Source organism: Melitaea cinxia, chromosome 22 (genome assembly GCF_905220565.1).
Source record: "Melitaea cinxia chromosome 22, ilMelCinx1.1, whole genome shotgun sequence".
Lineage (NCBI taxonomy): Eukaryota > Metazoa > Arthropoda > Insecta > Lepidoptera > Nymphalidae > Melitaea > Melitaea cinxia.
This window is the reverse complement of record NC_059415.1, coordinates 13,433,128-13,449,135: the sequence shown is the minus strand read 5'-3', so window position 1 is coordinate 13,449,135 and position 16,008 is coordinate 13,433,128. Positions and strand designations below refer to the sequence as shown.

Here is a 16,008-nt window from a genome sequence, read left to right as displayed (position 1 = left end):
ATACAACCGCAATAGATTAGTCAATTTCTTTAAAAGTAAATGACATAGAACTGAAGCACTCAGGCCCCAACTAGTAAATTTATTTTCCGCTATTTAGTCCTAGATATTTATACGTTTGGATTTATTTTCATTCATTTGCAATTAAAGGTAGTTTTTAAATTGTTTGTATGAAATTGTGATTAAATATGAATAAGACAAGACTAGACTAACAAGTTAAATCATTTTTTTCTGACATTTCAATTATTTATAACAAAAATATTAAAGATTGTATAAAAAAGTTGTGATTTTCTAGAAAAAAAGCGAAAAAAATATCACTCGAACCCTTATTAAAACACTGGGAGCTATACTTCCCACGTCTCAGATTGAAGTAAATTGTGTTTTATTTTTATGTGCTTAAACCTAATGCAATGTAACATTTATCCCCGCAATCTTAACATTTCAGAGAACCCTTTTTAATGGCAACATAAAACGACAGCTATTTTTAGTTTTTTGTGTAGTGCTGAAATAAATTTGGTAAGCAGATTTGAGTTTTAGCTAGGTAAACTAGACTATATTATGGTTGCATGAAACGTAAAATATGCCCAGAAACTTTCGTTTATACCTTGGTAGAGTCGATTGAAATTGAGTCTCTAACTGGGAAGATATCATCTCAGTGTTCGTCACTGCACACTACACTGAAATTCCATATATAAAATCCGTGTGTCTACAAAAAACTTGGTATATACAACTTATTATTTATTATTCATTATTTCATAATCAGATAATTAGACAATTACTTTCAATACATTACAATTTATTGTTTTTATTTTGTTTTAGAAAAATGCCACCTAAAAAACTAACAGAAAAGTTGAAAGAAAACATTTTAGAAGAGGATGATTGGTCCAATAATGATTCTGATGATGATTTAGTTTACGGTGATTTCATAATAAGTCCTTCAAGGTCATTTTTGCAACAAAATGAAGAGGATAGAATCGAGATGCGATCTGTTATATCCCATTTTATAACGTAGTAAAAGCTTCATAAGCATTTATATTATACACAGTATTTTTCCTTCAGTTTAATCATTCCTCAGAAATTGTATTGTTCCTTTTCTTCGTTAATATTATTTTTATTTTAAAACAGTCAGACTCAGAGCCCCGAGTAGATCGGACATCAATTAAAGTTCGGAAGTCAATTATCCCACATTGTGTCCAATCTTTTTTAAATAAAGCAGTTAGCGGTGTAGAGTAGTTTTTTTTTTTAAAGACAAACAGGGTCGGCATGCTAACAGATCGAAAGAGATGTTTGGGATGGATGATTTGGGTGACAAAGAACATGAGGAAATTACAAAAACACGAGAACCATGTGAGAAAATATTAGAAATACTAAACCCGGAAAATCCTGATTGTACAATATTAGAAAAAAAAAACACCAAATAGTAATACTGGTGATAGGGCTAATTTAGATATACAAAGTGGGTCAAATCTAAGTTCTGACAGTATCAATTGAGCATGAAATAGTGCTAGATAACATTCAACAGTCTGCCTCCACAAATGATCCCCTTCAACAAGAAATCATATATGAACATGTTGATCAACATGTTAGTGACATTTAGTAAGAGAGAGGAGGATTTGCAAATTTCAATGAGTTTTACAGTGGAAAGAAATAGATCTCAGCCAGGGAAATGGGAAATAAGTAGAACCACACATGATATTCCAAATTTTACAAAAAAAAAAAAAATCAGCCTAAATCTGAATTCAATCATTAGACACAACCAATTACCATTTTTGAAAAATTCTTTCCAGATTATTTAATACAATTAATTGTTGAACAAAGAAATCGATATGCTCGCTATAAAAATAGTAAAAACTGGCTTGAAGTCAGTGAAGATGACATCAGAGCATACTTAGGTATTCTAATCCCTTACCAGACATGGAACTTTAATGGTCAAGTGATTCCTTCTATATTAATCCTGAAATTTCCCATGTATTTCCAATAGTGAGTCAGTGTATATCTGAATGACAATAACACCGAACCACCGAGAGATTCACTAAATTTCGATAAATTATACAAATTAAAACCCATGATTACAACATTAAATGAAATCTGAATGAGGCATAAAATTCAAGTGTACAATCAATAGACGAGTGTATGATTAAGTTTAAAGGCAGCTGCTCATTGAAGCAATACATGCCCAGAAAAGCCCATCAAAAGGGGGCTCAAAATATAGGCCAGATGCGACACCTTTACCGATTTCAGATATATACGGGAAAAGGGGACTTTTTCGAAAACGAATGTCTGGGCTACAATGTTGTAATGAAACTCAGCAACAACCTCCCCATGAATACACTTCTAGCGTTTGACAATTTCTTCACTGGTTGCAATTTACTTGAACAGCTATATGATAAACATATTTATGCTGTAAGAATGGTAACGGTTTCTAAGAATTACTTGCAGCCTCGGTGTGACACTGGCATACAGAAGCTAAATAATAATTTATTAGAAACGAACTATAACAAAACTAATAAAATAGTAATGGTGTCAGATAAGATAGGTCAAGGTTTTGGCTCCTTGCTTAATAAAAATATAAAGAATGTATTGAATTTCTGTTCACCTGGTGCCAGCTACGAATATCAAATAAAAAAATTAATTCAATTGAACTAGATGCAAATTCTGTGGTTATTTTGCTGCACGGTGACAGTTTGGCTATAAAAAAAATTGATTTAATTAAAGATATGGAAATTTTTATACAGATACAAAACAAAAAAAAAAAATGTAAATTCATATTAAGTACATTACCTTATTCATATGCATTGACAGATGAACAGAATAATTATATATACACATTGAATTTATATTTGTATAACCTAACTCGTTGGCATAGTAACCTCACACTGTTTGATATAAATAAATTCAACTCTAGATTTAAATTAACAAAGGATGTAATGTACTTGTCTTTAAAATGTAAAAAGCAAATAGCAGACTTATTAACATATAAATCATTTATTTAATTATAATAATTGAAAAACAAATTCTAATTTAAATAATATCTCTATTGATACAAAAAATGCTAATTTAAACTAACTAAACAGACAAAACCTAAGCCCTGTTGCATAAATATAATTCATCAAAATATACAGGGCATAGGTGGCAAGGAGCATAAAATAGAATTATTATCTGACATTTACAAAATTCATATTGTAACGTTATACGTACATTATGCTGCTAAATTAAAATATGCTTAAATTTATAAAAAGTAATAATAATTATATAGGTCTAGAAGTTAGCCATTGTAATTGTATGAAAAAAATATAAATATTGTAAAAAATAAATTTATTAAAAGTACCTAATAATAATTATATAGGTCTAGGATTTAGCCATTGTAATTGCATGAAAAAATAGAAATACTGTAAAAAAATAATTTATAAAAACTAATAATAATTATATAGGTCTAAAATATAACCATTATAATTGTATGAAAAAATGAGAAAGAAATAAAGGCTTATTTATTTACTTATTTATTTAATCTAGCCAGTTCCAAATTATGATTTGTAAAATCATTTTCGTGTGAATGGTAACTGATAGAAGGAAAAGTGTAATTAACCGATAAAATTTTTAAAGGAATGTGTTACGATCTCATATGTGGTACATGATCGTGTAGGTTTATTGTCGTCACTTAAAGTTCTGCTAGATTGAATGGGTGTTGATGACTCTGAAATGATGGATTTAACATTGTTAGTTTTCAAAGTTGATAAATCTAAGCTTCATTTCACTACTATGACTAAGGTGAACTACATCAGGTGGACTTATATAGGGGAGACCAGCCTAAAACGGGTACCCCACCTAAAGCGGGTAAGCGGTTTAAATTTCGCGCATTTCGTATTTTTTTCAATCTGTGCGCGTCAGCCCAAGCGCCGACCAATCACAGGCTGTGCAGTGGTAAACACAGGTCACGCGGTTGCAAGGTAATTTTTAATTGAAGATTTTTGCTGTGTTTAGTAAAATTTTTGAAGAATTTTGATGCCTGATTTGTGCGTTTTGCTTTGTTAGGTCCAATAATTAGTTCGGCTATATTATTCTGACGTGTTTGAAGTTTGTTCTAAGTGAAGTGAATGGTGAGCTGTTGTTGTGGTTTTTAGGTTATCAATGTGCAAATCGAAAGTATGCCTTTGAGCATTCTGGGGGATTATATTGTAACGTTATACTACTCGGTCAACTTAACTTGACACCTAGCTCGAAATGTGCCCCTCTTCCCGTTCTGCATACCTCACCCCGCCATCGCCCTTTCAGTAGCGTTAGCATACTTGTTAACGATACGCGCGTGATTTATTTGACTTTCGAGTTTTTGAATATTCTTTTGCTGTTTTTGTTAAGTTTTTGGTTGTTGTTTTTTGTTGTTCAGTTGTTGTTTTTTGTTAGTCAGTTTTTCTTATTTGTTAAGTTTAGTTAATTAATTTTCTTTATATAAAATGGGTAAAACTATCCATAGCAGAGAGCGTGAGCTTATATTGAAAGTGTTGGCGTTTTTTGAACGAGAAAAGGAAATGAGTAAATTGGTTATTCCAATTGATCCAACTCAAATTTCGCAAGCAGCACGTGAACGTGAGAAAATAAATAAGAGTTTATTATTCCCGTGGATCAAGTTATTGCGAGAACATGTGCCGCAACTGGGATTTCGAAATCGACTTTGATGAGAATCAAAAAAGAGGCAAGACATGCAGCAGCGCAGCAACCGGAAACTGCACCGACGCCGGGGACTTCTACTTCTGGATTAGCATCTACGGTTCCAGTAAAACTTTCAACACCAGGGAAGAAAAGAAAACCGAGTTCTCAAAAAATAATACTTGACAACTTTGATATCTGCGCGCTAAGAAACATAGTAAACAGTTTTTACACAGTTAAAAAAGAAATACCAACGTTGAAGAAAATACTGGCCGTTGCCAAGAGACCTAAATTTTCGAGGTATTTACATTAAACCTATATTTTTTTTTAACATTTTTTCATGTAAAGTACGTTTAAAAATTAATACGACTATGTACGTATAGGTTAACGAAAACTAAGAAAACTAATTTTTGTTTACTAATGCGCACATATCTACTTTTCAATTAATTAATGAATTCATGTGTATAGGTGCATACATTAAATCTTTTGTAAATAATAATCGTTACTCTTTTCTTCAACTTTAACTGACTTAGTATTAGTAAAAAAACATCAATATTAGTACATACCTACCTACTAATTACTCACTTTACTACCTGTCTTCTCCGTCGATCATCCGACCGTATCCGACTTTACCGACAACCAATTTTTTTTTTCAGGTGAAAGGACCACATCACGCCGTTTTCTTGTGGATTATTTGGGGTATCGATTTAAGAAGTGCAAAAATGCAAGACTTGTTCTTGTACAAAAACCAGATATTGCTGCCTGGAGGGATAGGTACCTACGTCGCAAAAAAGAAAATCAAGATTTATGTGCTAATAAAAAGCCTATCACATATTTAGACGAAACGTAGATCCATTCCCACTATACCGTGCGAAAATGTTGGCAGAATACTAAGGACGCAAGCATTAAAAAAAACACTAACCCCGGACAACGCTGGATATTATTAGTATAGATTAGTTCACGCCGGTGGGGAAAATGGATTTGTACCTGGAGCCGAGTTATTATATAAATGTAAAAGCTCCACCGGTGATTATCATAACGAGATGGATACGACCAACTTCATTAAGTGGTTGAAGGAAAAATTAATTCCAAATTTGCCACCAAACGGCATAGTTGTCATAGATAACGCTCTGTATCATTCTACTCAAATTGAAAAGTTACCTTCCAGTGCGTCTTTGAAAAGCGAAATGCAAAAATGGCTCTCCGACAATAATATCCCATACGAAGAAAGAATGACAAAACGTGAGTTATACCACCTTATTGTCGTCAACAAACCTCCAAAAACATATATAGTCGACGAATTATTAAAACAACATGGACACGAAGTTTTGCGTCTGCCACCCTACCATTGCGACCTAAATCCTATCGAATATATATGGAATTTAACAAAACAAAGGGTGGCAGACAAAAATATTGATCAGTCTGAAAGGCAGATCGAAACGCTAACAAAAGAGGCAATAGCTTCGATAACAACAGAGGATTGGCGAAAAGAAATAAATCACGTTGAAAGATTAGAAAAGCAGTACTGGGATAATGATCGCCTCCAAGAGATTCAAGAAAGAGAATTAATAATTTCCGTTGGAGGTGAAGAAAGTGATGAGTCGGAGAGCGAGTTTGAGGACGATAACGGCAGTGATACCATGTCTGGGGTGGAACCTATGGACCTTAGCAGTGATGATTCTTTTTAATTTAATAATAAAAAAAATATGTTCAAAATTTTATGGTTTTTTTTATTATTTACGAGTACATATATTTTAATTTTTTATGCTGTCGGTACCGTCATTCTGGCCAGGTGTCAAGTTAAGTTGACCGGATTATACGTACATTATTTGTGCTGCTAAATTAAAATATGCTTAAATGTAATATTTTAAATACATGAAATGATTTTTCTTTAAAAGAAAAAACATTAATTTATTATAATTAAATATTGCATGAAAATCTACAGTAATTTATAAAACACAATTTTATCATAAATTATTTTTTTTCTCAACAAACAAATAATATAAATTCATCAACCGGCATTTATATATTCGCGCGGGCAACATTTTAACTTTTCAAAAATTTAAATGAATCTTTTGTCTCGGGTTATAAAAACGGCAGTACTGGTCGCCGCCGCGTCATTCATTTTTTGAATTTTGTCTCAAGAAAGTAGTTAACGCACATCACACCTTTTATTACGGTCTCTAATACGGTGTCTAATATACAGGGTGGCCGATCACTTGACGTCATAAAAAAAAATTTAGGTCCGGTATGTTGTGGGGTATCCGAATCACCCCCATGTATGTTACGCGATTTTTTATAGTTTAGGAGTTATGAATTTTTTTCGATTTTATGAGAAATTTCGACTTGACCATCTTAAAAAATTTCTAAAAAAAAAAGCAAAAATTTTTTTAGGGTTTTATTTTTTGCAACTGAATTCGCATTAGTTATACTTTTATGCATAAAATAATCAGCTTCGTCGCTTTGATGAAAGTTATGAAAATGTTGGTCTAAAGTCAAAAATCTACGTTCCGTGAATTAGGACTTAAATTTTCAATTTTAAATTAAAAATCTAAACAGGTGACCTTATGATTTTTTAGTTAGTTTTAAAAATGCGCCAGACTCTCAGCTTTCATAATAATAAAAAAAAAGCCGTACTTAATATGGAAAATTTGGCTAAAATCGGTCTTCAAAGACAGCAAGGTGGAGAATTCTTAAAATTAGCCTATTGATTAAAAAAAATTTTTTATCATTCCTAAGGCTAATTAATGATTAGAAAATGCTGGAAACCAATTTTGTTGGTTGGAAAAGAAAAGTTTTAGGCTTTTAAGTAAGAACGAGATCATAATGTTAAAATCATTTAATATTTTTAAAATTTATAATAAATGTTCAACGTGGGCAGTTCCAGAAACAATACACATTCTATACCGTTGTAAAAAACGGCAAATTTTACCTGCAATAACAATGGGCTGAAAGAATAAGAAACTATATTGCTATCTCCCTCACTCTCGGTGGCAAAGAGGCCGATCGCAACTGATCAAAGCTAGTTCCTTAGTTACTGATCTCAGTTGTGCTCACATTGTGTTTACTGCTACTTGTGTCACCATTCGTTATTTCATTGCTGCTGAAGGTGGCCACGTTGAACATTTATTATAAATTTTAAAAATATTAAATGATTTTAACATTATGATCTCGTTCTTACTTAAAAGCCTAAAACTTTTCTTATCCAACCAACAAAATAGGTTTCCAGCATTTTCTAATCATTAATTAGCCTTAGGAATGATAAAAAAATTTTTTTAATCAATAGGCTAATTTTAAGAATTCTCCACCTTGCTGTCTTTGAAGACCGATTTTAGCCAAATTTTCCATATTAAGTACGGCTTTTTTTTTATTATTATGAAAGCTGAGAGTCTGGCGCATTTTTAAGACTAACTAAGAAATCATAAAGTCACCTGCTTAGATTTTTAATTTAAAATTGAAAATTTAAGTCCTAATTCACGGAACGTAGATTTTTGACTTTAGACCAACATTTTCATAACTTTCATCAAAGCGACGAAGCTGATTATTTTATGCATAAAAGTATAACTAATGCGAATTCAGTTGCAAAAAATAAAACCCTAAAAAAATTTTTGCTTTTTTTTTAGAAATTTTTTAAGATGGTCAAGTCGAAATTTCTCATAAAATCGAAAAAAATTCATAACTCCTAAACTATAAAAAATCGCGTAACATACATGGGGGTGATTCGGATACCCCACAACATACCGGACCTAAATTTTTTTTTATGACGTCAAGTGATCGGCCACCCTGTATATTTAAGCATCGTAACCGTACTTTATAAAATTAGTGTGATCCATGCTTAGCGTTGTCTCGATTCAACGTAAGTGGTATTTTTATATCGCAGGCAATTTATGTAGTTTTAATGCAAGTAAATCATGCCTAAGAGCCAGTCCACACGGCGCGTTGCGTCAGCGTTGCGTCGACGCAGCGCTACCACTGCGTTGTTTTACATACAAATAACCAAGGTGTTCACACGGCGCGCTGCGTCGTCGCAACGCACACATGACGGACAGCAGCCCCCGAGACGAAGCGGGAGGGGGTGTACTCGTGCGACGTCGGAGCGTCAGCGCTCAGTTGCTTGTGCGTTGACAGAGAGGATACACGGAAGCTCATTTCGTTTTACGTTTACGTTTTTGTATTTAGTTTTATTTGCAGGGTAATTAGTTTTATTTGCAGGGTAAAATGAATACCATTGAAGAAATTGACATAGATTACTTGATTACATTGATACAGGAAAGGGAAATTATATGGGACAAGTCAAACGTAGATTTTAAAAATAAAAATTTAAAAACAAAAGCCTGGGAAGACATATCAAAAGTTTTATTTCCTGATTACGAGAATTTCACAGCTGAACGAAAAAATAAAGTTGGTGAGTTCACAGTACAGATATTTATGTTTTTTTTATTTAAGAGGGCTTTCAAGATTTTCTTGCACCGCCAATTCCGCGATCAGTACAAAATTAATATCTCGACACTCTAAAATTTTAAAACTTAGGGAATTTAGATTAGCGTGAGTACTATTTTATTACTTAGCTCAAAACTAACCTAGACTACGCTGAGTAGGTATAAAATATTATTTTTTTACTGATCGCGGAATTGGCGGTGCAAGAAAATCTTGAAAACCCTCATAATACAATTATACCTTATTTAGCTGCCAAGGCAGAGTTCCTCTAGTCATAAAATAGGTCGCATATTGCTGTCTTATGACATTCGGTGCTGTCTGTTCTTCATGTACGGGTTGTATTGGGAGAAATTCATCAACACTTATAGCAAATTTATCTCTTTGTCTAAAACCATCTCGATCAGCGACAAAATTGTGTAATACACAACATGCTTTTATAATGTCAGTAGCGAAGTCATAGGACACGTCTATCGGTCTGTGAAAAATGCGCCATTTGTTAGCCATAATCCCAAAAGCGCATTCGACATATCTTCTGGCTCTGCTTAGACGGTAATTGAAAACCTTTTGTTGTAAGTCGAGATTTTGACCGCCATATGGACGCATAATATGTTTGCTCAGTCCAAAAGCTTCGTCACCCACAAATACATACGGGGTTGGTATATTGCTACCAGAGAGTGGCTGGGGTTGAGGTAGTGGTAAGTTGTTGTTAATCATTAGCTCGTACAGTTTAGAATTTTGTAATATGGTTGAATCGCATTCTTTTCCGTATGCACCGATGTCGACAAATACGAATTTGTAATTTGAATCCACAATAGCTAGCAACACAATCGAAAAAAAGGCTTTATAATTAAAAAAAAGTGAGCCACTATTTGCAGGATTACACACGCGGATATGTTTGCCGTCGATGGCACCAACACATTGAGGAAAATTTGCCTTTACATCAAAACCCCTCGCTATTGTTTGGAAACTTTCAGTTGTCAGTTCAGGGATGTTGTCTCGAAGAAGATTGGTCCATATAGCACGACAAACTCTTTGTATTATATATGCAATAGTAGATTTTCCCCGTTTGAATTTGAAATGTAAATCAGTTATTGAATTTCCACTTCCTAGGTATCTGAAAAGAAAATAATTATTATAATATGCATTTATGAGATAGATAGATACCCGAAAAAAAAATACTGACATATTCAGACATCGATAGCAAATAACTTTCTCTATGTAACCAATTAATTCTGGAATCGCGAAAAAAATAGCAGCTGTTGCATACATTTTGATTCAGTAGGTATTGCTTTTTGTATGTAACAGCTGTTATATTTTCACGATTCCAGAGTCGGTCACATAGTGTTTGTTAACGATATCTGAATATGTCATTAAATTTTATCGAGAAATTCACTATGTATAAATTATTAAATCATGTTTACTATTGGTTTTGCAGGTAATGATTTAATAAAAAAATGGAGAAGTGTAAAAGATAATTACTTCAGATATTCAAAAAAATTAAAAGAAGCATCAAAATCGGGCTCGGGCGCTACGAAACTGAAGAAGTATCATTTATACAATCAACTCCTTTTTTTGAGAAAAGTGGAACAAAATGCCACCGAATCTAGCTTAGACTCGCCTAGAGAAATCAACAATGAATCTACGTCTACAAATGATGACATTACCACAGACAACACTCCGCGCTATGTTCCAGTCGCGCGCAAAAGGGCAATGCAAATGGATGAGTTTGAAAGAGAAGGACTAAAACTTCTCAAGGAGCCGGAAAATCGCCATATGTCCTTTTTCAGAGCTATATTGCCATCTATTCAAGAATTTTCCGACCGAGAAACTCTCCGTTTCCAAAGTAAAGTTATACAAATTATAGATGAAATGCGGTATGGACAAACATCATCATATGTGAGTGGCCCATCAACGTCTCACCAACCACCATATGGGTATCAAACAGCAAATTTTCAAAGTACATACATTTCTGATTTTAATAATTCAATTACATCTCCAGAAACATCTCAAGCAAGTGAAGAAACTGAATACGATTTTTCTAATTTGTAATTACTGGATGATATCTCTCTTAAATAATGTCTAAATTTAAAATTATGACAATTGCTGATTATTTGTGAGTTGATTACTCTCTTAAATAATGTCTAAATTTAAAATTATGACAATTGCTGATTATTTGTGAGTTGATTACTAATTAAACAAACCAAAAAAACTGTTATATTTTTATTACTTAAATATATTTATATAGTTACCTTAAAGTGATTCCCAGCATTTCTACTGGTTCCACTGGATTCCTCATATTAGTATAGTTTTTTCGTATGTGTGGTTCTAAGGACTTCAATAAACATTCGAAGCTGGATACACTCATTCTAAAAAAATTATAAAACTTCTTTTCGTCTAATAGCAACTCCCGATATTCTAAAAAAAAAAACTGTCCATCACGATTTCTTAATGAAATGAAAGGACTGATCCAGTACCGTCTTGTGATCTTGCGTCGATTTCGGCGGTGACGTAGTAATAGGAGCAATGCTAGACGTCTTTTCCGATCCATGATTTGCTATAGACTGACTGCGAATTTTTTTCAAAATACTTGCCGCAACTGTGCGTCGCCGCTGCGCCGACGGAACGTTGACTGCGTCATAGTAACGCTGCAGCGCCCGTGTGGCCGGCTATGCGTCAAAATATTTGCGTTGCGACGACGCAACGCAACGCAACGCGCCGTGTGGACACGCTCTAATGTAAAATATAATATTTGTATTCAGTAGCATAAATCTCATTTAAATTATGTTCTTAGATTTCATCATCTTTTAAATTCTACCCTCATATTTAATATTTTTTTAAAAATTGTAAATTTCATTATCAGTTAACCTTCTTTTTAATAATATTACTCTCCGCTTCTGGCTTTATGATTCCACGGCACTACTGCTACAATTTAGGTGCTTTCTTTTATAACGCAGTGCCGTCGATGTTTGCAAATAGTGCTGGAACGCTTATTGTTACATTTTGATGGCGCGTTCCAGGGTTCGACGTTTGGGTCACCAATTTGGACGTTTTCATCCAACCCTTTCACCCCAACGACAAGAGTGCTCTCCACCGGGTTTGGAATTACCCGTTCCTGCCGCCTGCGGTCGATAGCGGAATCTTGCCACGCGACTCCCGAGATCACCACCTGCACGGCGAGACAGGAGAGTACCTGAGCCGGACTGCATTAGAGCTTGTGTGAATTAAGTGCTCAACCCCGCCCATATACATTTTTTTATCTACCTCACTGGGTTGAATAATATAATATTTTTTTTTTTTTAAATTCATGGTACCCTAGTTTCATTACGTTTACATTTTTTTACAATATATTTTGTATTTCTGAACATTGGCTGAAAAGTTATGAAATATTTAATATTCCAAATTTTAGTTTGTCAAGTTCATTCATTAGAGAGAATGCGATTCGCGGAGGTTCACTAATATTGGTGCGTAATGATATAGCTCATAAATCCCGTAAAGATATTGCAGCACTTTCTGTCGAGCGAACTGTAGAGTTGTCTTGTGTTGAATTACAGCGTTATATTATACTTTGCGTGTACCGGCCACCCGTAGGTGATTTAACAGTATTTGAGACAGTAATGGGAGACACACTTAAGAAGTACAGTATAATTCATTTATAACGACGTCGCTTTTAACGACTAACCGTTTTTAGTGTCGATATTATTTACTCAAGTTCGGTTTAATAGTTGGATACAGAGAAAATGTAACCGTTTAGTGCGACTCCGGTTTGAGCGACAAACCGTTTATAGCGACCATTTTTTACGATAATTCGTCCGTTTAAAACGACGCGCCGCGTTTTGTTTCAATTTAGGTAACGAATGACCAATACCTCGGCCCCCTCACTTTACCCGCGCGCTTCACCGTTCAATTCTCCTTATTGACGCGCGTAAATCACAGTTAGTGTTTGTCACCTGTTATGACAAGTTCATAAAGCGCCATAAAATGAGTTCTGTGAAGAGAAAGTGTTTTACAATTGAAGAAAAGAGTGCAATATTACACAGATTAGAAGCTGGTGAATCAAACGCGACCCTCGCAAAGGAATTTGGCGTATCTCATTCTACAATATCAACAATAAAGAAGAATAAATACATGATCGAGCCGCTATTTAATGCCAATGTTTTGAAATGCAAACGTGTAAGAACTTCTACTCATGAGCAGTTGGATAAGGCATTGTTACAGTGGTTTAAGCTTCAGCGCTACCGGGGAATACCTCTTAATGGACCTCTGCTACAAGAGAAAGTAAATTTTTTTGCTAGACAGTTAGACATGCAAAATTTCATATGTTCCATGAGTTGGATAAACCGTTTTAAAGTAAGACACAACATCGTCAGTGGAAAGATTGTTGGCGAGTCGCAGTATATTTATAACAATATTATGTATATCCACCAAAATATTCATTGTTTTGAAATAAATAGTAACAATCGCATTGTAAACACGAGAAGGAATAACAAAATTGTAACTCCAAGTTTCCGACTGCGCAAAGTAAACGTTTCCTTTCTGGATCATGGTATTCGCATGTATAATGAAATACCATAAACGATTTTGGAATTTTCTCAACATAAATTTAAAGTTTTTATTAAAAAAAAAATATTAGATAAAGCTTATTACACGGTGCAGGATTACATAGTTGATAAAGATGTGTGGACTTAGTGACGCTGAATTTCATACAACATGTTTCTAATTTTGTACTAAAGAACAGTTTATATATTATTTTCAAAAGAGTAACTGCGGAGTTTCTTGCCGATTCTTCTCTGCAGAATCTACATTCCGAATCGGTGGTAGCTTTACTTCTACAAATATAATAATTTATTTTTAAAGTTTTAATTTGTAAAATGAAGATTCGAAAGTGCTCTTGGAGCCTATTTGAATAAAGCTATTTTTGATTTTGATTTTGAAGATCAAATCGAAAAGACCTCCCAGAAATGATAAGGAAGCAATCAAATAGTTAAGACTACAAAAGCATCAATTCTCGACTATGACATCAGAACCTATCACCGCAATAAAATGGCTTGACACAAAAGAAGTCACATTGCTTACTGTTAAAATAAGCCAACATTCAATTTTTATTAAATGTTTTTTAATCTATGATGTCTTCACTGCATTGTATCTTTGGTTTTATACTTTGTCTCTTCTTCTTGTGTGTCTGTAGAGTAAAATCCACTGCTTGTTGTAATAATTTTAAAATAATATAATAAATGTTCTTTAGACCAATACAAGTGTTTTCTATACAATCCACTTTCACTGTTCGAACACATATATTCTGCGAACACTTACCACAGCACATCAACGATTGACCATCATGTATGTAAAAAGAACTCAAAAAGATGGGTCAAGAGTAGAAGTTCTTAGCCCTAAAGCAATTGCTTCTTACACAATGAGCATAGGTGGATCTATTTGATCATTATAGATCCTCTTACCCAATCAATACGAAATCTCGCAAGTTTTGGATGCGTCTTTCCTTAAATAACATACAGTGTAACGCATGCCGTAACACCACATTTACATCGTGAATTTAGACTGCGTTTGGCACGTACGTTAAAAAACAATTAATTTCAAAAAAGAGCGCGCCCAAATATACCCTTTACAAGCAAGAAAGGGGGCCCATTCGGAGTGCCGGAAGAGATTCGATTATTGAAGGTAGGTAGGTATTCCCATGCCCCAAGAAAGTAACTTATAAGAGATACCGGTTCTGTAGCACAAGAAAACGGGAAAAAAGGACAAAAATTGTATGCTCCATATGCACCGTACCTCTATGCATCAAGAAATGTTTTGAAAGGTTTCATACCACTGAAACTGAATAGACTACAATTACTTTGTATTTTATTTTTTAAATGATAAATGAAAGTCTGACACGAAAAGGATAAGACTGGTCAATGTGATAGAAACAGTCCCTAATATGTAATAAGTATAAGTATAATTTCAAACAATATGAATATAAAACTTCTATTATAATAAATTATTATAATAATTTATTTTAATAACTACCCGAGTGCCGAAAAGTACTCACCAATACAAGTAACTTGCTACTACAAATTCATATCTAGCTAGAGCTACTCAACTAAAAATGTATGGTGAAGTCATTCATTCTTCAATTTCCGAGTTCTTCCCTTAGTAAAAGAAACTTGTGATTTCTTACGTTAAAATTTAATTCACAATTGGAGCCAGGGCGACTAGCTAGTGTTTTAAAATATTGAAGTCATGGACATCGTACTGGACACTGAGAGCTATAGTTACCACCTTTGCAATTTTTTACAAGAGAGAACAGACGACAGTATATATACTTTCCACCAAAAAAAGGGTACTTCTCCCCAACTAACCCCTCTTGTGTGTATTTTTGAAATCTACGACATAAATTTACCCAAGAAAGTATCTTACTTTTTTGATAACTCATCCGCAGGCTCGCGATTGAATAAGGATTAAAAAATAAAGATGTAATCGTTTTGTCTGAATTGTATCTTTAAATATACGTATTTTTTCATTACAGATGATAAAGAATCACTTTTGAAACCGAAGAAACAACAAGTGAATGGTTGGATCTCAAAACCTAATTAATTCAAATAGTAATAAACATATTATATATTTTTTTTTTTATTATAAAATGAATTATTATTTAAGTGTTGATATTTTACAGAGCAATGCTTTATAAATCTATGTTTTTCAAAATTGTTTATAGATCAATGCAATAAAGGAACTAACAAATCATTGCATAATAACAATACGATGGATAAAATGTATAATTTTAGATCAAAATCAGTTGAAGAAAGTAGTATTGAGGAAACACCTAATAACAGTTCAGGTAAAGTGACTACAAATTATAATTCAGTAAATGTAACTAATATTATATAAATAAATAAATAAATAACATATAACATACACACACGGTCATCGGTTCCT

At 33.4% G+C, this 16,008-nt stretch overlaps 2 protein-coding genes across 2 annotated transcripts; one reads left to right on the top strand and one right to left on the bottom strand.

The window, feature by feature from the left end:
• Positions 1-5,684: 5,684 nt before the first annotated feature.
• LOC123664648 lies at positions 5,685-6,329 on the top strand. Its single transcript, XM_045599166.1, has one exon. It carries the CDS (start codon positions 5,685-5,687, stop codon positions 6,327-6,329), a length of 645 nt encoding a protein of 214 aa, XP_045455122.1.
• Positions 6,330-8,982: 2,653 nt separating this feature from the next.
• On the bottom strand, positions 8,983-11,799 carry LOC123664693 (protein ALP1-like). The gene is made up of 2 exons (XM_045599199.1): positions 11,328-11,799; positions 8,983-10,192 (listed from the first exon to the last, which is right to left on the bottom strand). Exons 1-2 carry the CDS (start codon positions 11,624-11,626, stop codon positions 9,313-9,315), a joined length of 1,179 nt encoding a protein of 392 aa, XP_045455155.1. The 5' UTR covers positions 11,627-11,799; the 3' UTR covers positions 8,983-9,312.
• Positions 11,800-16,008: the final 4,209 nt, after the last annotated feature.